Genomic DNA, 19926 nt, shown 5'->3' with positions numbered 1-19926 from the left:
GAAACGAGGAGGAGAGAGAAGGAGAATGGGGAGGGAGGGGGAGGAGGGGCAAAGAGAGAGAGAGAGTGAGAGTGTGTTTTGCAAGCAAACCCAAAGGGGGGATGGGGTAGTTATGATGGGGTAGTCGGGATTGTGTCTCTATATATCAGCTGATACCATCCACCATACAGATACCATGCACCCATCAATGTTTATTTTTGTTTAGTTCCTTGAAGTCTTTTTGGTGACATAATTAGGTATAAAACCTATGATTAGATATGCTCTTTTTCAATGCTATACATCTGTATCTTCTTTCTAATCTGCATGACTACTTTTATTGCATGTTATTCGGATTTATGAGTTTTTAGAAGTGGTGTTCCATTGAATTCTGTATTTTGTTTTTTTTTTTGTCCCATTTGTGTAGTGAAAAGGGCAAGATAAAATCCTGATTAGGTGTAGCGACAGGTGGTTTTCTTTATGCCACGTGAGGCAATGTGTTCCTGGAACTTGGATATGAAAAGTCAGTGTCGTTAGTTGTTGTTAGCAAGCTTTAAATTCTAATCACTATGCTCGTGCAATATCCGTGCAATATTTGTGCAATTTACGTGTAATTTTTATATGTTCTCTGTTCTCAATTCCAAACATTTCCTGAAAGTAGACAATAGCTTTTCTATCTAATTACGTCACCAAAAAGACTATAAGGAACTAAACAAAAATAAATATGAACGGAGGCATGGGTATTTATAGGATCCATTCCCCCCTTATAAAGGTTTTTTCTGCCTATCAGCAGAATTCGAAATCCACACCTCTCACAAAGGCCAAACTAGTATTCCTATATATTTTGAACTCCTATCCCTTTTTTTCACATCGAACTCATGTGTGTGTGTGTGTGTGTGTGTCTATATATATATATATATATATATATATATATATATATATATATATATATATATATATATATATATATATATATATATATATATATATTGCATCCTTCCAAGTTAAATCGTTGACTGCTATATCCCTGCAAATGCAAATGTAAAAAATTAAAAAAATTAAAACAGTGTGCCAATGTGAACCGATAAAAAAAAAAAACAGAGACATAAAAGTTACCTGATCAAGCCTCCTCAGCTTGGCAATCCTTGGCTCGGCGCAGGACGGTCAGGAGGGGGGGAGGGGTGTGGGGCCAGCAACCGTGATATCATCCCCAACGAGGCGACAACTGCCACCCTCGGGCTTCAAAAAGAGGTCTGATCATGTACACAATGAGTACTGTAACTATAACAACTGCCAAAACCAGCGTCGCTGAAGATGCGACAACAACGACGATTCCTTTGATCATGACGGCGGGAAGTGGTCAGGGTGGGGGGGTCATCGCTGCCGCTGCTGTGACGGCCTGGAAAGAGGAGATGGAAGTGGGGCGGTGGTGGTGGAAGGGCAGAAGAGGAAAAGGGTAGGCATTGGAAACGAGGATGAGAGAGAAGGAGGAGGGGGATGGATGGGGAGGAAGGACAAAGAGAGAAAGAGAGTGAGAGTGTGTTTAGCAAGCAAACCCAAAGGGGGGATGGGGTAGTTATGATGGGGTAGTCGGGATTGTGTCTCTATATATCAGCTGATACCATCCACCCTACAGATACCATGCACCCGTCCATATTTATTTTTGTTTTGCTCCTTGAAGTCTTTTTGGTGACATAATTAGATATAAAACCTATGATTAGATATGCTCTTTCTCAATGCTATACATCTGTATCTTTTTTTCTAATCTGCATGACTACTTTTGTTGCATGTTATTCGGATTTAGGAGTTTTTAGAAGTGGTGTTCCATTGAATTCTGTATCTTGTTTTTTTTTTTTGTCCCATTTGTGCAGCGAAAGGGGCAAGATAAAATCTTGATTAGGTGTAGCGACAGGTGGTTTTCTTTATGCCACGTGAGGCATGGTGTTCCAGGAACTTGGATATGAAAAGTCAGTGTCGTTAGTTGTTGTTAGCAAGCTTTGAATTCTAATCACTATGCTCGTGCAATATCCGTGCAATATCTATGCAATATATGGGTAATTTTTATATGTTCTCTGTTCTCAGTTGCAAACATTTCCTGAACGTAGACAATAGCTTTTCTATCTAATTACGTCAGCAAAAACACTAAAAGGAACTAATCAAAAATAAATATGAAAGGAGGCATGGGTATTTATAGGATCAATTCCCCCCTTATAAGGGGTGTTTCTGCCTATCACCAGAATTTGAAATCTACACCTTTCACCAAGGCCAAACTAGTATTCCTATATATTTTGAACTCCTATCCCTTTTTTTCACATCGAGCTCATGTGTGTGTGTGTGTGTCTATATATTGCATCCTTCCAAGTTAAATCGTTGACTGCTATGTCCCTGCAAATGCAAATGCAAAAAATTAAAAAATTACAACGGTGTGCCAATGTGAACCTATTAAAAACAAAATAGAGACAGAAAAGTTACCTGATCAAGTTTCCTCAGCTTGGCAATCCTTGGCTTGGCCGGGACGGTCAGGAGGGGGGAGGGGTGTGGGGCCAGCAACCGTGATATCATCCCCAGCGAGGCGAAAACTGCCACCCTCGGGCTTCGGCAAGGGGTCTGATCACGTACACAATGAGTACTGTAACTGTAACAACTGCCAAAACCAGCGTCGCCGAAGATGCGACAACAACGACAATTCTTTCGATCATGTCAGCGGGAAGTGGTCAGGGTGGGGGTGGTCGCCGCTGCCGCTGCAGTGACGGCCTGGAAAGAGGAGATGGAAGTGGGGCGGTGGTGGCTGTAGGAGGGGGGGCGGTGGTGGTGGAAGGGCAGAAAAGGAGGAGGGTAGGCATTGGAAACGAGGAGGAGAGAGAAGGAGAATGGGGAGGGATGGGGAGGAGGGACAAAGAGAGAGAGAGTGAGAGTGTGTTTAGCAAGCAAACCCAAAGGGGGGATGGGGTAGTTATGATGGGATAGTCGAGATTGTGTATCTATATATCTGCTGATACCATCCACCCTACAGATACCATGCACCCGCCCATGTTTATTTTTGTTTAGTTCCTTGAAGTCTTTTTGGAGACATAATTAGATATAAAACCTATGATTAGATATGCTCTTTCTCAATGCTATACATCTGTATCTTGTTTCTAATTTGCTTGACTACTTTTGTTGCATGTTATTCGGATTTAAGAGTTTTTAGAAGTGGTGTTCAATTGAATTCTGTATCTTGTTTTTTTTTTTGTCCCATTTGTGCAGCGAAAGGGGCAAGATAAAATCTTGATTAGGTGTAGCGACAGGTAGTTTTCTTTATGCCACGTGAGGCATGGTGTTCCAGGAACTTGGATATCAAAAGTCAGTGTCGTTAGTTGTTGTTAGCAAGCTTTGAATTCTAATCACTATGCTCGTGCAATATCCGTGCAACATACGTGTAATTTTTATATGTTCTCTGTTCTCTGTTGCAAACATTTCCTGAAAGTAGACAATAGCTTTTCTATCTAGTTACGTCAGCAAAAACACTACAAGGAACTAAACAAAAATAAATATGAAAGGAGGCATGGGTATTTATATGATCAATTCCCCCGTTATAAAGGGTGTTTCTGCCTATCACCAGAATTCGAAATCTACACCTTTCACCAAGGCCAAACTAGTATTCCTATATATTTTGAACTCCTATCCCTTTTTTTAAAATCGAACTCATGTGTGTGTGTGTGTGTGTCTATATATACATACATATATATATATATATATATATATGTATTGCATCCTTCCAAGTTAAATCGTTGACTGCTATATCCCTGCAAATGCAAATGCAAAAAATTAAAAAATTACAACGGTGTGCCAATGTGAACCGATTAAAAACAAAATAGAGACAGAAAAGTTACCTAATCAAGCTTCCTCAGCTTGGCAATCCTTGGCTTGGCGCGGGACGGTCAGGAGGGGGGGGGGGTGTGGGGCCAGCAACCGTGATATCATCCCCAGCGAGGCGACAACTGCGACCCTCGGGCTTCAGCAAGGGGTCTGATGACGTACACAATGAGTACTGTAACTGTAACAACTGCCAAAACCAGCGTCGCCGAAGATGCGACAACAACGACAATTCCTTCGATCATGTCGGCGGGAAGTGGTCTGGGTGGGGGTGGTCGCCGCTGCCGTTGCAGTGACGGCCTAGAAAGAGGAGATGGAAATGGGGCGGTGGTGTTGGAAGGGCAGAAGAGGAGGAGGGTAGGCATTGGAAACGAGGAGGAGAGAGAAGGAGAAAGGGGAGGGATAGGGAGGAGGGACAAAGAGAGAGAGAGTGAGAGTGTGTTTAGCAAGCAAACCCAAAGGGGGGATGGGGTAGTTATGATGGGATAGTCGAGATTGTATCTCTATATATCAGCTGATACCATCCACCCTACAGATACCATGCACCCGCCCATGTTTATTTTTGTTTAGTTCCTTGAAGTCTTTTTGGTGACATAATTAGATATAAAACCTATGTTTAGATATGCTCTTTCTCAACGCTATACATCTGTATCTTGTTTCTAATTTGCATGACTACTTTTGTTGCATGCTATTCGGATTTAAGAGTTTTTAGAAGTGGTGTTCCATTGAATTATGTATCTTGTTTTTTTTTTTTGTCCCATTTGTGCAGCGAAAGGGGCAAGATAAAATCCTGATTAGGTGTAGCGACAGGTGGTTTTCTTTATGCCATGTGAGGCAAGGTGTTTCAGGAACTTGGATATGAAAAGTCAGTGTCGTTAGTTGTTGTTAGCAAGCTTTGAATTCTAATCCCTATGCTCGTGCAATATCCGTGCAATATTTGTGCAATATACGTGTAATTTTTATATGTTCTCTGTTCTCAGTTCCAGACATTTCCTGGAAGTAGACAATAGCTTTTCTATCTAATTACGTCACCAAAAAGACTACAAGGAACTAAACAAAAATAAATATGAACGGAGGCATGGGTATTTATAGGATCTATTCCCCCTTATAAGGGTTTTTTCTACCTATCAGCAGAATTCGAAATCCACACCTCTCACAAAGGCCAAACTAGTATTCCTATATATTTTGAACTCCTATCCCTTTTTTTCACATCGAACTCATGTGTGTGTGTGTGTCTATATATATATATATATATATTTTGCATCCTTCCAAGTTAAATCGTTGACTGCTATATCCCTGCAAATGCAAATGCAAAAAATTAAAAGAATTACAACGGTGTGCCAATGTGAACCGATAAAAAAAAACAGAGATAGAAAAGTTACCTGATCAAGCCTCTTCAGCTTGGCAATCCTTGGCTCGGCACAGGACGGTCAGGAGGGGGGAGGGGTGTGGGGCTAGCAACCGTGATATCATCCCTAGCGAGGCGACAACTGCCACCTTCGGGCTTCAACAAGAGGTCTGATTACGTACATAATGAGTACTGTAACTATAACAACTGCCAAAACCAGCGTCGCCGAAGATGCGACAACAACGACGATTCCTTCGATCATGCCGGCGGGAAGTGGTCAGGGTGGGGGTGGTCATCGCTGCCGCTGCAGTGACGGCCTGGAAAGAGGAGATGGAAGTGGGGCGGTGGTGGCTGTAGGAGGGGGGGTGGTGGTGGTGGAAGGGCAGAAGAGGAAGAGGGTAGGCATTGGAAACGAGGATGAGAGAGAAGGAGGAGGGGGAGGGAGGGGGAGGAGGGACAAAGAGGGAGAGAGTGAGAGTGTGTTTAGCAAGCAAACCCAAAGGGGGGGATGGGGTTGTTATGATGGGGTAGTCGGGATTGTGTCTCTATATATCTGCTGATACCATCCACCCTACAGATACCATGCACCGGTCCATGTTTATTTTTGTTTAGTTCCTTGAAGTCTTTGCTTTTCATACTCACTTCTCCCTCCCAACTTCGTTCTCTAAAAAATTAGTCGGCGAGTTTTTAATATGTACATGAGAGTCTTGGACAATGTGTAAGGGTGTTTTATTTGTGGAGCTTTGGGTTCTCCTACTTGTGCAGAGTAGGTCCGAACCATACAATAAATTATCGGGCTGTTATATCCTGGAGGGAACAAGGCAGAGATTTTCTACTGCACCGGTTTGTTACCGTAGAGGGGTTGAATCTCCTTAAAGAAAGCGAGATTTCCGCGACTTAGCCTGTTAATTTGTCCATTATAATTTTATTCTTTGGTGTAAATTGTTGTAATTTCGCCAACATAGATGGATATATAAGAGTTTAAAGAACGGCACAAATAACGAAAGTGGACACACAAAATGGGTAGGAAGGAGTATATTTTTTCGCGCTCTCTCTGCAATGGAAGAGAGGAAATTTCAGCGCTATTTTTGTTGGAAAAAGAAACTGAACTTACGAATATTGATTTTCTTTCATATAGTACTATATCTTTTCGTGCTCCCTCTGCGGTGGAGGTGAGAGGAATTTTTACGCACCGCTTGTGTTGGAGAAAGAAGCTGAACTCAAGAAATTTGATTTTATTTTGTCATCGACGAGTTTGAGGTGTTAACTGTTGTGCAATTCGTATGGTTTTGTACAAGCAGGTGATACAGAAATTGGGTAACCGCACATACGTACACTAGCGTTGTGATCATTTGATGCACCTGGCATCGTAAAAAAAATCACATGGGGTCCTTAAGTGCACTACCTTATAGTGCACCCTGTAGTACCCACTTAGACCGTTCATTTCCACAATCGATAGTTTAGATATGTTTGTTAACTTTTACCAGTAATAGACAACTTTGACCGGTAAGAATACTTTCGCGAATCTAAACCATCGATTGCGAAAAACGGACGGTCCAGGGTACACTACAAGTAGCACACTACAGTACCCCAGGGTCCATTTGTTGATCCCATGCTGTCCAACGGTCCGTTTGTTAATCCCATGCTTCAATCGAATACAACACTAGCAATAATATAAGGAAAGAAATAAACAGTGGCATGATAATATTTACAATCACCCTAACAACAAATGTGGGGTCTTGACCTTATCAGGGACAAAATTGCTTGGCGTTTGGGAGATGGGGAGACTATTTACGGTCTTCGGCCATCAGTGGATTCCGGGGTGTAGCAATCCTTTTTGTGGCCAAGTCAGTTGGGGCTTAACAATTTCAAAGTTAGAGAGTTAATTAATTGGAGAAAGCCAATTAATTGAGGTGTTGTTTCGTAATTAAGGAGGTCTTGGGAGGATTATGGTTGGTGTTAGATGGAGCGAGGAATGGTATTGGAGGGCTTGGAATAAAGATTCTTTGGAAGGTGTTGTAGCATGGTGTTCGGTTAATGATAAGAGTAAGGTCCGGAATATAATTAAGGAGAGAAAAGAAGTTTTTGTGAGCAGAGGCCTCAGCTCTAGGAATGGCAACGGGGCATTTTTTTTTGGATAATTCGATCAGAAAATTATTACTTGACCCTGGTCCCGACCTGATCATGACTGCGTATTTTTTGGGTATTTCCGTTCCTGTCCTGACCAAGGAACGGGTTTTCCCGCCCTGCCCCACTCCGTAAAAAATTTATAAAATTGCTAATCTAAAAGCAAAATAAGTATAAATAAAGTGTTAGTTTAGTATAATGGTGAAAATATAAAGGTAATAATATAAGGGTTTTTTAGTATAATGATAATAGTATTGGGGTAAAAATATAAAATTTGAAGTATTAATGATAATTAGATTAGGATAAAAGTATAATTTTATAAATAAATACATCACGGGGTGTATAATATCGGGGCAGGTACTATCACCCCGAACCCTACTTGAACCAAGCTGGATTTTAGTATTTTTACCCCATCCCGATATCCGAAAAGGTGGTAGAAAATCCATCCCGTTCGGGGTGGGGCAGGTCCAAATGCCATCTCTACTTAGCTGTTTGGTTTGCTTTATGTTGGGCTTTTCATAGTGAGTGGTCGTCGGTTGAAGTCTGCTCGGACTGCTTGGTTCTGGTTCATGGCTTTCAACAAATTAATGGTGTGCATGCTTTGGTTTTGAAAGTTTTTTGGCTGATATTAAGTATTTGGCTAGTAATTTTAATCATGTTATAATTTCTAAGATTGCAAGGACTCAGGTTAGAGCAGCTCATGGTCTAACCAAATTTGGAAGTTTTCATGTTTAGTAATATACTTATATCTTATGTTTGTGGTTTGATTAAAAAAAAAAAGTGTAGTATGGACCCTAAAATATATATGAAGAAATGAAAAAATAAAGAAAATCACACAAATCCAATTTGCCAAAAGTGGAAAATAAAAACCACAAAATTAATGCACTTTTTTTTTGGGCTGAGCAAAAATTAATGCTGTCATTAGTAAGACAGTACAATGCTAACAGTGATGGAGAAATAAAAAGCATGGATTTATTTAAAAGAAAATGTTAAAAAAGAGAGAGAGAAGGAATTGGGGAGGGAAAAATAGGCAACTAACCCCACGTCTCTCTCTCTCTCTCTCTCTCATAAGTAAATAAATCAAATCAAAAATTGGGATCGGGAGTTTGGAAGCTTATGAGACTCAACATATTTGTATGGAGTATAGAATATAAATCAATTGATTCACCAGCAACGACACGCCCCACAATAGTAAATATCCCTCCTGTTTCTCTGAGTAAAAATGTTGGATGGGGGAGACTAGAGTTGCAACTTCCGTCAAGGAAGAGGGGCTCTCAACTGCAATAACATGTTTAGCTAGTGAGCTAGTATCACCCATTGAAAAAACCAAGCTTTCAGGGGCGTCTTTTTGGAATAACTCCTACCAATTGGAGGGTAATCTGTCACCATAGTCCCATCAAGATGCAAGCTTGACAGATGGTGATCAAAACATAGCATTTGGTTCACGAGGACTAATGTCCGCAAGAGGGATTCGAACTCACGGCGGTGATGTGTTAATTATTTTGTATCTTTTCTAAAAAAGCAAAAAGGGGATAACTCATACTAGTAAACTATTCCTTAAATCTTAAAGCTAGGTTTTGGGTTTTCTTCGGGCTGGACTTCAATATTTGATTTGGATTTTTTAAGATCTTTTGGGTTATTTGAGCTGATAGGTAAAATTACCCTCCTGACCTTCATAATAAAAAAAAAACTTGAAAGGCAACCTATGCGTTTGACTTTGTCCGCTAGTTTTGCCGTTTAATGGGCTACTACTAATGCTTTTAACATTATTATATATGTACATCCTCACTCACTGATGGTGAAAACTCTATTTTGAAACTTGTAGGAATGGAATAGACTCACTTTACAGAGCTAGCTTAGCTCTAATCCCCTGTATTGAATATTTGCAGGGGAAACCATGGTTCCTGGAGAAGTAGAGGTGGTCCAGCACTCGTGATCTAGCTAGATATGCTCCTTGGCACTTCATCTCCTGGGCCTTTTGAAGGCTCTTTTGCCCGCTTGATTTCAACGTACTGAAGCTTTTTTGTAGTTCGTTGGCTTTAGATTCATTGCTTGACTCAGTTGCGAATGATAAATTTTATACTTTTATATCCTCTATGAAACTAATAGTCGGATTTGATTTTTTTATCCTAATGCCAAGGCTGAAAACTGAAAAGTGAGGCTCCACCCTTCCCTTAGAATAATCCACTCCGAGTTGGAGGAGCAGCTAGTCCAACTTCTTGAGCATGCAGTCGAGATATTCCTCGCCTCACCCTGAGATGAGAGGGAAGGTTGATTTTATTCGAATCCGGGACATGATCTTTAATCAAATTGCTCCGAAAAACAGATGAATTTGTTAATAATTCGCGGGCTTTAACGACCTTATTATATTGTAACTTTGATAGACTGGTGTGTTGACCCTCAATACTAATCCAAAACAAGAATGAAACTGATCAAAAAATGGACGAATTTGTTAATGATTTGTGAGCTTTAACGACCTTATTATATTGTAACTTTGATAGACTGACGTGTTAAACTTCATTACTAATCCAAAACAAGAATGGAACTGATCTCAAGAGTGGCAGGTCTTTTTGGAGCTTCTTTCTTAAGGGATAAGGAACTAAGACTAAGGAATCTAAACGCCATATAAAAATATTATTCTGCAAATTTAATATCTAAAATCTACGGAGATTGATTATTCTATTAATGGATTATTCTATTAAATTGCAATAAAAAATGGAAAGAATACGGAAGATAGGATGGGAGTGATTTGTCCGTCAGAAAAGGAAAAGAAGGGGCTTTCAATTCCATTTTGTTCATTTTTACTCATTTGTTGTTAAGAAATACCTAATCTCTATGTTGTCATAATAGAAAATCAACTCTTATTAACCAATCAAATTTTTTGAATAAATAGAATTTATATAAATAGCTCGGTGGAAATAAAGTCCTTTTCCTTCGAATTCTTTCAAACAGAACTACAGAACGAAGGAACTACAAAGATTGTTTAGAAGGATTATTTATCCCTAAATCCTTGATGCAAGGAAATATTCAAGGGAGAGAAGGGGTGCAATTTATATACAATCTCACAAGAGTCTCTAGGGACATTTAGCGATAAGCATGTGTTTGTTTGGAGAGGTCATCATAAATAATTATAAGGATCCTGTCAACTTGTTCCAGCATAAGATAATAAGCTCATGAGTTTGGTTTTATTTCACCGTCAAGAAACGAAAGAAGACTTAGCTCGAGGTTTTCATTTCTTCATAGTAGTACCCTCGTTGATTTTAGCCTTACTAATTTTGATGATTTTTAAACTTTCCTTGGTCTGGAAAAAGATCGGCCCGCGAATGTTAAGGCAGAAGGAAGATTGACTGCAAGACTCACCCGTCGAGTAGGAACGAAAACAATTTAATAGAATAATTGATTTCCATAGATTCTAGTCTAGCGGCTATGTCGGACCAATATCTAAATAAATTTCTAAATTAGCTGTAAAATGTGGCTACAGGCGAAATGATTTCTCGCGCACTACCCCTTGGAATGAATAATCAAATCTCCCATTATAGAAGTTCCCCCCCCCCCCCCCCCCCCCCCCCTTCTGTAGTAAGATGGGAAATCAAACAGCATTAAAAAAGAAAAGATAAAGTGACAGGCAAACGGAACCTTCCCTCCCTGAGCCATTTCATTCCGAGTTAAGAAGATGTGAAAACGCCTTTCTTTCTATAAGAACGGTGCCATTCCGTAGATTCATCCTATATTATTCCAATAAAAAATTTCCAGTAAATAGCACAATCGTAGATAGGCACCCCCCAGTATTCCAACGGGAATGACTTCCGACATAAAAGCACATTTCCTACAACAAAAGCTAATAACACCAAGATGCTTTTCTTTTTTTTTGGTCACATTCTAAAAATCCCCTGTTTTGATTTCGTCAAATTGGCGAGACTCTGAACCACGACGGATGAATCGATTGATTTAGGAAGAGAATAAATTCTTTGCACCGCCGGTGTAAACATTTGTTTCCTTCAAATCAATTATATTGCGTCACGTTGCAAAATAGTAGTTCCAATCAATAAAACATGACGGGGAAAGTCTTCAATACACACCCCTTTAAGGTGTGTACCATATGCACCTATTGTGTGGTGTATATTATGCCACCTCATAAAAAATTACTTGTAGTACCGGCCATTCATAACATTGTATTCCGTATCGTAACTTTTATACTAAAAATTCGTAACTTTCATCAATATAATTCGTAACTTTTTAGCAATAGATTCATAACATTTTGGGGATCGTAATATTTTGGTGTGTTTCAATGAGGGTGTATATGATACACACCCAAATAAGGAGTGTTTATTGTAGATTCCCTCACGACGTGGCGTAATATAATTAATTTGGAGGAAACAAATATTTACATCGACGGTGTAAAGAATTTAATCTCTTTTAGAAAATAGAACTTCTGATCGACCGGTTGAGTTGACCCGTCTCAGTATTTTTTTATGTTTTTGTTTGAGTGTAAGCATCTCCAGTCAACCACTGCCTATAAAGATATCTCCACAACCACCGATCACCACGACTTACCACAACTCTTCCGGCAACCACCCAAACAGTCCACCACTTACCACCACCCAAACAACTCCAACCCATATATCCTCCTTTCTTTTTCATCCGTAGGAACTCGATCCGAAGGCAATGTCCTACGACGAAATCCTTCCCCAAGAAATTCTCACAGACATACTCTCTCGACTACCCGTCAAATCCCTTTGCCGATTCAAGTCTGTTTCTCCCTCTTGGAATTCCCTAATCTCCGGCTCCCAATTTGTCAAAGCCCACCTCAATCGAACCAAGAAGACCAACTATGCCGAGCAGAAAATAATTATCATCACTTCCAGTTCCACCTCTTACAACCTCCACTCTATCGATTTCACTGGCGTAAATCCGACGATCGTGACTGTTGATTTACCTGATAACAGTTCCGAAATCAAGGTCTTGAGCTCCTGCGAGGGTCTGCTTCTAGTCAACCATTACGACGATTCCAACTTCTTGTTGAATCCATCCACTAGAGAATGTAAAGAACTGCCCCCATTTCCTTTTGCCCTCCCGCGGGTTCGTTTGTACTCGGCTAACGTTTACGGGGTTGGTTACGATTCCTTTACGGATGATTACAACGTCGTGATACTCTCTTACTTTCGTACTCTAATCCGAGCTGAGCGTGACACTATCATCGTGGCTGTCTATTCACTGAAAACTAATGCTTGGAGGAAAATTCAAGGTTCCCATGATTATGTCCTTCAGAAAACCTCTTGTGGGGTTTTCATTAACGGGCGTCTCCATTTCCTTTGCCGGAGGAATGAATCCTGTGTGATTGTCGCCTTCGATTTGTCGGAAGAGAGTTTCAGGGAGGTGCAGCTGCCTGTTTTGTTTGGTGCAAACGATAGTTTATATTATCGCCTTGCAGTCCTGGGGGGTTGTCTCTGTTTGGTTGATCAACGGAGCCGTAAAACCGAGTTTTGGATGATGAAGCAGTACGGAGTAAGAGAGTCTTGGTTGAAATTTACAATTGGTATGCCCGAGATGTCTACAGTGGACTTCTTGTGTATGTTAGCGGAAGACGAATTTTTGTTGAAAAACTGGTTTTGTACAGAAAAACTGGTTGTGTACAGCTTGAAAAAAGAAACATTGAGGGACATGGTTGTTAGTGGATTTCCCATGAAATTTAGATTCGGAAGCACCTATGTCGAGAGCCTCGTCTCTCCTAATCATGGAGGAGGGATTGAGAGGTAGTGAATGAGAAGCTTGTTCAGTTATTGTTTTTGTGAAATATGAGTGACCCTATGCCCTTTTTAATTTCTTGAAATATTCTTCCTCTTCTCTTTTGTTTGTGCAACTGAAGGTTTATGGTTGGAAGGAATTGTATACTTGCACTTGTTACATAAGTTTTATGGTTGGTGTTATGTTGAGTTTTTTTTTTTTCTTTTTTTTTTTTACGGGCAAAAATAATAATTTATTAGGGATGGGGGAAAGGAATTCAATCAAAAGTTAAAAAAAATACAGCAGCTAGATGGACAAAACTCAATACACACCTAAAGGCCTAAAGTGTCCAGATAGATACAGCTGGGTAGGGGAAAGTTACGTCTCCTAGAGTTGTATTGAATCAGAAATCTGGGAAATTTAGTTATTTGTCCCAAGCCGCTAGATGTGCTGTTCTCGTTCACCCTCTGAACTTTAACTTGTCGTAGTACGACTTCAATTGCTTGAAATTTACTATTTGGCACTCACTTTAATTTTCAGTATTTTTTTTTTTTTGGGTTTGTTGTGTTTTTTTTTTTTGGTACTACGTATTTTGGATCGGTAGTGTCCTTTTTTATATTTATATATCGGAGCGGTTTCGAAAACAACTAAAAAAACACCCCAAAGTTCCTGATCGAATTTCGATGATCCGAGCCGCTTAATATAATCAGAACGTGATTTTGAGGGTATTTGAAAAGAAATCAGCAAAAAAAAAAAAGACCGGAAAAGACTTTATCCGAACAGTTTTTTATTAAACAGTTCAATAAAAAACTGCTCAATGAAGCCCTTCCTGATCAATTTGTTTTTGCTGATTTCTCACGGATACCATTAAAATCACGTTCTGAACATATTGAGCGGCTCGGATCATCAAAATTTAATCGGGAACTATGAGATTGAGATTTGTGGTGTTTTTTTGGGTGTCCCTGAAACCGCCCCATTTATATATCATATGTTTATTTCTGCTTAAAAAAAAATATCAAGCTCCCCATTCAACTATGAAAATCAGATGGTAATCAAACTCCACATTCAACGGTGGAAAATTGAACAACATGGTACGCGGCAGCCCAGCAAGCCCTTGGGATTGGGTAACCACAAGTTATTTTGTGAACCCGTAAATTTGTGGGTTCGCAAAATTATTCTTTCATCCCGATAAGAGAAATTGAAAAAATAAAAAATTATGATCAAAACACAAATTTAGAATGAAGCCAAAAAAATTCGGCTTACTGATAAATCCAGTGGGTATTACAATATGTAGACGTGACTTCATGAAGTCGGGGAATCCAATTATGGTCGTTCTGTAAAGAAGAAGTTACGGAGTCCAATCGCGACCGTCCAAAGTATTTTTAGACGATTTGGATGTTAATGAAACTTTTTCGAAAAAGAATTAATTGTAACCGGTCATAATTAAAATTGAATATCAGCCATTAATTGCTCGAATAGACAGTTGAGATTGCGCTGCTCTATGAATAACTTGTTTATTGAGCTTCCATGAAAAAGACTATCTCATGTATGAATAAAACCTATATATGGATAATCTTAATAGTGGCAATAAGAAAATGTTACAAGTGACAATTGACAAATGACACGTTTTTTTTTTATGAAGGTCTAGAAGGTGACTTCACCTACCAACTTACTTAGGCAATTGATGACACGTAAGAATTTGATATTTGAGTTGGAATTACTTCACATGCCAGTTCTTTCACTTGACATGCCATGTCAGATTTGACATGTGTATTGGAAGCGTTTTTAGAGCATCTCCAACACTTGACTTCAAATTGGAGATGCCAAAATTGTTTTGAAAACTTATATGGCATTTTGGCATCTCCAATTTGACATCAAAGCCTCTTCTCTAACCTTTATGCCAAATAAATAAAATTCTATATGTTTGAGGTCAAGTTATCATTCTCTAACCCTTATGCCAACTCTTATGTCAAACTTTGAAAGGAAAAACAAATAAAAAATTCAAACAGGCACATTTTTAAAATTTGGCATGCGTGTAGAGGACTGAAGATTAACATGTTTTCATATCCCTTCAAAGCCACATCATTCATATGGATTGGATTGCAAACGGGTGTCAATTAACCTTTACGATCTCCGGCTCAAATTTGGCATCTCTCATTAAAAATGCTCTTGTCATGCCTGGTCAAATTTGACTTTTTGGTCGGAGATACTTCCTCCGTTCTTTTTTAAGCATCCTAGTATTTCGTAACTTCAACTTATTGAGGAGACATCATCATTACACATTTCACATTAACTTTTATCTGTACTGTTCCTACTTACCCTCTATGAAGATATCATCATTATACTTATACTCACTAACTTTTCAAAATGTAATATACTTTTAGGCGCAAAATAGAAAATGCATTTACACACTAAATTTACAAAACAAACATTTATTAAGCGATAATCCAAAATAAAATACTGACTCTGAAAAAAGGTTCGGAGGGATGACTAAGAGTCCGTTCTAGAACGAAAAAACCCCCTTATTTTTTAAGAAGGCAATTTGAAGTTTAAAAATTATGGGTTTATTGAAATTTAAAAATATACGATATGAATCTTATTTGATAAATCTTATCGAGATCTTTAATACAATGTAAAAAAAATTAAAAAATTATTTTTTATTTACATTAATTTTTAATTTAAAAATGTAAAATAAGTTATTTATTTTTTTAAGAATGTTTTTGGAACGGGCCATAAAAGATCACCATCTCCACCACTTCTTTTTTTATCAGCACACCATCTCCACCATCCTCCGCAACCACGCAAACAGCTCCGAAGGCTGCAGCCATGTCCAATGGCGGAACCCTTGCCCTGGATATCGTCATCGACATACTCTCTCGACTACCCGTCAAATCCCTTTGCCGATTCAAGTCTGTTTCTCCCTCATGGAATTCCCTAATCTCCGACCCCTATTTCGCAAAAGCCCACCTCAATCGAGCCAAGACCCAAAACCCCAAAAATCTTGATCAGAAACTCATTATCATTTCCACCCATCACAATCTCTATTCGGTAGATTTCGCGGACGTAAACCCGACGATCAAAACACTGGCTGATTTTTCTTCGGTCAGAATTAGGGTTCTGAGTTCCTGCGATGGTTTGCTTCTAGTTTCCCTTGTGGATAATTCCAACTTCTTGTGGAATCCATCCACTAGAGAGTATAAGGTACTGGCCACATGTCCTTCTGCACTCGGTCCAGTTCGTGGTGTCTTCCGTGATGTTTATGGCGTTGGTTACGATTCATCTACTGATGATTACAAGGTTTTGAAAATTGTTTACAATGAAACTGAAACTTATTCTCCTACCGAGCGTGGTATTACCATTGGGGCTATTTATTCACTGAAAACTAATGCTTGGAGGAAAATTCAAGATACCATCGATTATGTCCCTTGTTGGACAACCTCTTGTGGGTTTTTCTTTAGTGGGTGTCTTCATTTCCTTTGTTGGAAAAGGACTGGTTCCTTTGTGATTGTTGCTTTCAATTTGTCGGATGAGATTTTCAGGGAAGTGCTGCTGCCTGCTTCGTTTTGCGGATTGGAGATATTGGATTATCGTGTGGCAGTTGTCGGGGGTTGTCTCTGTTTGGCTGATCTGGGGGAGAGTTATGTAATTGAGACTACTGGTGGTTGGATGATGAAGGAGTATGGGGTAAGAGAGTCTTGGACCAAATTTCCGATTGATGTGCCTAAGAGGTATGCAGTGGAATTGTTGTGTTTGCCAAGGGAAGATGAATATTTGTTGAAAACAAGGAAAAAGATACATGATAGATCGTATGGAGATAAACTGGTTGTGTACAATTTTAAAAATGGAACATTGGGCGACGTGGTGGTTCATGGCTCTCCCACTGGATTTACGTTTGGAAGCACCTATGTCGAGAGCCTAGTCTCTCCTTATTATAGAGGAGAGATTGGGAGGCAATGAATGAGAAGCTTCTTCAGGTATTTTGTGAAATGTAAATGACTCTGCTTCTTTTGTTGATGTTTAATTGTAGATGCATATTACGAGAACTTCTTTATTTCAAGTTTTTTTGAGGTTGCACATTCATATATCCCTTGTTGATACTTATATGTGTTAGTGATGAATGCTGAACTTAGAAAATATTCATATACAAGTGGCTCAGGCCCACTTAAAATGGTTGGAATCTAATCTATGAAACATGAGTACTTATAGATGGGGTTCACACCCGTCTCAATAGAATAGCATTTCACCTTGCATTCTCACGAGTACATATGTCATACTTTCTTAATGTTCCCACAGTATGGAAGTTATTTGTTTAGGAGAATGATGAGAAGTACAGCTATTCAAAAGGGCCCCGGAAGCAGCTCAACTTAGGTTCATATGCACTTCAGCAATTTGTGGCTGGTGATAGATCACTTTCACAATTAGAGGAAATTTAGAGAGTTTTAGCTGAGGTGAGTGTGAGATTGAGACATGCTGGATATCAACCACAGACATCCTCCATGTTGCACAGTTTTGATGGGCAAAAGAAAAACACCGCGTGAGTTCATGTTAACGAGACCTTGACATTCAAATTTGGCCTTCTTAGCTCAGCTCCAGTATACTCTAAACGAATTTAAGTGTGTGATGATTTTCGCAACCATTGAGCATGAATCAAGGATTGTCGGATGTGAGATCATTGTGAGGGACATGACTCGATTTTCATGGTTTTACGGTTGGGTCCTTGACTTGTCCTTGTGTTTGCCTGTCAATCTCCTCTTTTCCTCAAAGATAACCTCAGAAGCCGTCCTTCAGACTCTTGTAATGGAACAGCAGTCTAAGGGAGTGCCATCTAGGACGTTTTTTGATCAAAACTGAGTGCTTGGCTGAACCTTTGAATTATATACGATTATATAATATGCCTTAGCACAAGAAAATATGCTTCTATGGTCTGATTGCCTAATTACGCTGTCCATTTCCAAGTGTATGAAAGGCAAAGTTTTTGTAATTTGAGCCATTTGCACCTCACTTTGACTGCATTTCGTATGAAAAGAAAAGAAACCAAACTCTCAGGGTTCCTTTTGAATCAAGTAAACTTGTAAATTTGTCGAATAAAGTACTTGTAAATACTAACTGAAATTTTCATTTGGAGAACCACAACAAGCTATAAAGATGGAAATCTGAACTCTTGTTGTAAATATTTCTTTTTATCCGTCTTAAGTATCACTAGATCCTGAAGTATTGCAGTTGAAAGAGGTTAGTCTCTTCTCCATTTTTTTTTCAAGAACTCACATGGTGAAGATTTCATGCAGATTCTGAGGGAATGCTCGCTGGTTTGGTGTGTCGGCGTGGGAGCAAGCCATCCATTCTTGATGAAATATTGAACTGATTGTCCAACCTTTTCTGCTGATATCTGGATTTGTTTCTACCCTGTAAACAAGTCTTCTCTGACAAAATCGGAGTCATAGTTCCCAGTCCCAGAAAAGAGGTAACCCACAGCTTCCAGTTCAAATTTGCACTGCTGACTTGATCAGGCTCAATCAAGACATAGGCTACTTGCACCATAATGAGCAGACCCCGGCGCACTGATTGTGATGCATGCTGAAAAAGTTTTCCTCCAGCTCCCTAGCATTGAAATGGTTGAAGAACTCAAACTGACAGAGAATGAAGCTGCAGAAGATCACAGGATGGGCTATCCCTATCCCTGTTTGGGATTCCTTTGTCTCTCTTTCACATCTCTTCCACAGAGTTGCAATAAACATGACACCTTCATATGTAAAACCTCTCATACCTGCAATTCACAGCCCCATTAAACTGAAGAGTGTAATCTTGCATGTGGGTGGACCATGCATATGTGTGTTTGTTGAGTGATATAGAGGAGGTTAGAGTGAAGCGAGGGGGTAGAGTAGGGACGTGTATGTTGAGAGAGAGAGTTTTGTGTTGTGATCAATAAAACGTTGTCTGTGTTTTGAGTGTGTGAATTTCTCTCTAGTCTCTATACATCATAAAGACTTCTTAGTTTGGTGAATACCTCACCTTCCCAACCACTTTGACATGTAAAATTAAGATTAACTTCTACAGCAACAAGAGCTTCTATATTTCAAGGTTTTTTGAGGTTGAACATGCATATCCCTTATTGATATTTAAGTAGATTTACTAGTTTGAGTACAAAGGGCATTGGTAAGTGATGAATAGTGAACTTCAATTGAAGCCATGGTTATTTACAAGCGGCTAGTGCCCACTTAAAATGGTTGGAGTCTTAACCTATGAAGCATGAGTACTACTTTTAGATTGGGTTCATATCTGTATCAATGGGATACTGATAAAACTTGGATATTTCTTGCGTGCGATTGATATTAATTGCTATTTCTTGTTTGCTTTCTTCTCAAAGAAAAGGAAATAGTGAGATTATGCTAGTATCATCCTTTTGTTGGGGACAATTAATCTAAGGATAGTTGGTCATATGGGTTCTGGGTATGATTGTTCGCCTTTTTTGGCAATGACACTATCAAATACTCATCTCCTTAATAGGGTCCCTCTCTGGACTGATGTTCTTAAAGACCTCTTCACCCCTCTCCTGGTTGACCACAGATCGGGTTTGTAAAACTTGTGATTGTTGCAAACCACTATATCATTTGTAGAACTGCTATGAATCTTAACACTTTCGAACCATTTGTACCATTGACATTGCTATTCAATCTCTCTTTCCACAAACATGTGTTTTGTATGCCCTTTTGGTGACTGAATCAAGTAAACGTACCTTCTATATCCCGCATGTGTAGTTGAGAGCTCATGAAAACTTGTTATTCTTGATTTCAGGTTAGACATTCTTTGCTTATCTGAGTGTTTCACTCACTTTTCTAGCCTGGCTTTCTTTAGTTGTGTCCCTTCTAGTCTTTATATATGCTTTCACTTTTAACATT

The 19926-nt window shown here is 39.3% G+C and overlaps 2 protein-coding genes across 3 annotated transcripts in view; both read left to right on the top strand.

The window, feature by feature from the left end:
• Positions 1–11726: 11726 nt before the first annotated feature.
• On the top strand, positions 11727–13063 carry LOC131317190 (F-box/kelch-repeat protein At3g06240-like). Its single transcript, XM_058346764.1, has one exon. It carries the CDS (start codon positions 11972–11974, stop codon positions 13061–13063), a length of 1092 nt encoding a protein of 363 aa, XP_058202747.1. The 5' UTR covers positions 11727–11971.
• Positions 13064–15801: 2738 nt separating this feature from the next.
• The window catches only part of LOC131313865 (F-box/kelch-repeat protein At3g06240-like), a 62872-nt gene continuing 58747 nt past the window's right edge, over positions 15802–19926 (top strand). For both annotated transcript variants that reach the window (XM_058342364.1, XM_058342368.1), the window contains exon 1: positions 15802–17004. In XM_058342364.1, coding sequence (XP_058198347.1) covers positions 15857–16987 — 1131 coding nt within the window. In that variant the 5' untranslated portion in view covers positions 15802–15856 and the 3' untranslated portion in view covers positions 16988–17004. The remainder of the gene's footprint in view (positions 17005–19926) is intronic.

The sequence above is a fragment of the Rhododendron vialii genome, chromosome 2a (assembly GCF_030253575.1).
Source record: "Rhododendron vialii isolate Sample 1 chromosome 2a, ASM3025357v1".
Taxonomy (NCBI): domain Eukaryota; kingdom Viridiplantae; phylum Streptophyta; class Magnoliopsida; order Ericales; family Ericaceae; genus Rhododendron; species Rhododendron vialii.
The sequence above is the reverse complement of the archived record's forward strand: the minus strand, read 5'-3'. Positions and strand labels throughout refer to the sequence as shown.

Excerpts from the sequence above, each read along its gene's own strand:
- LOC131317190 (XM_058346764.1), top strand. The coding sequence starts at position 11,972 with ATGTCCTACGACGAAATCCTTCCCCAAGAAATTCTCACAGACATACTC.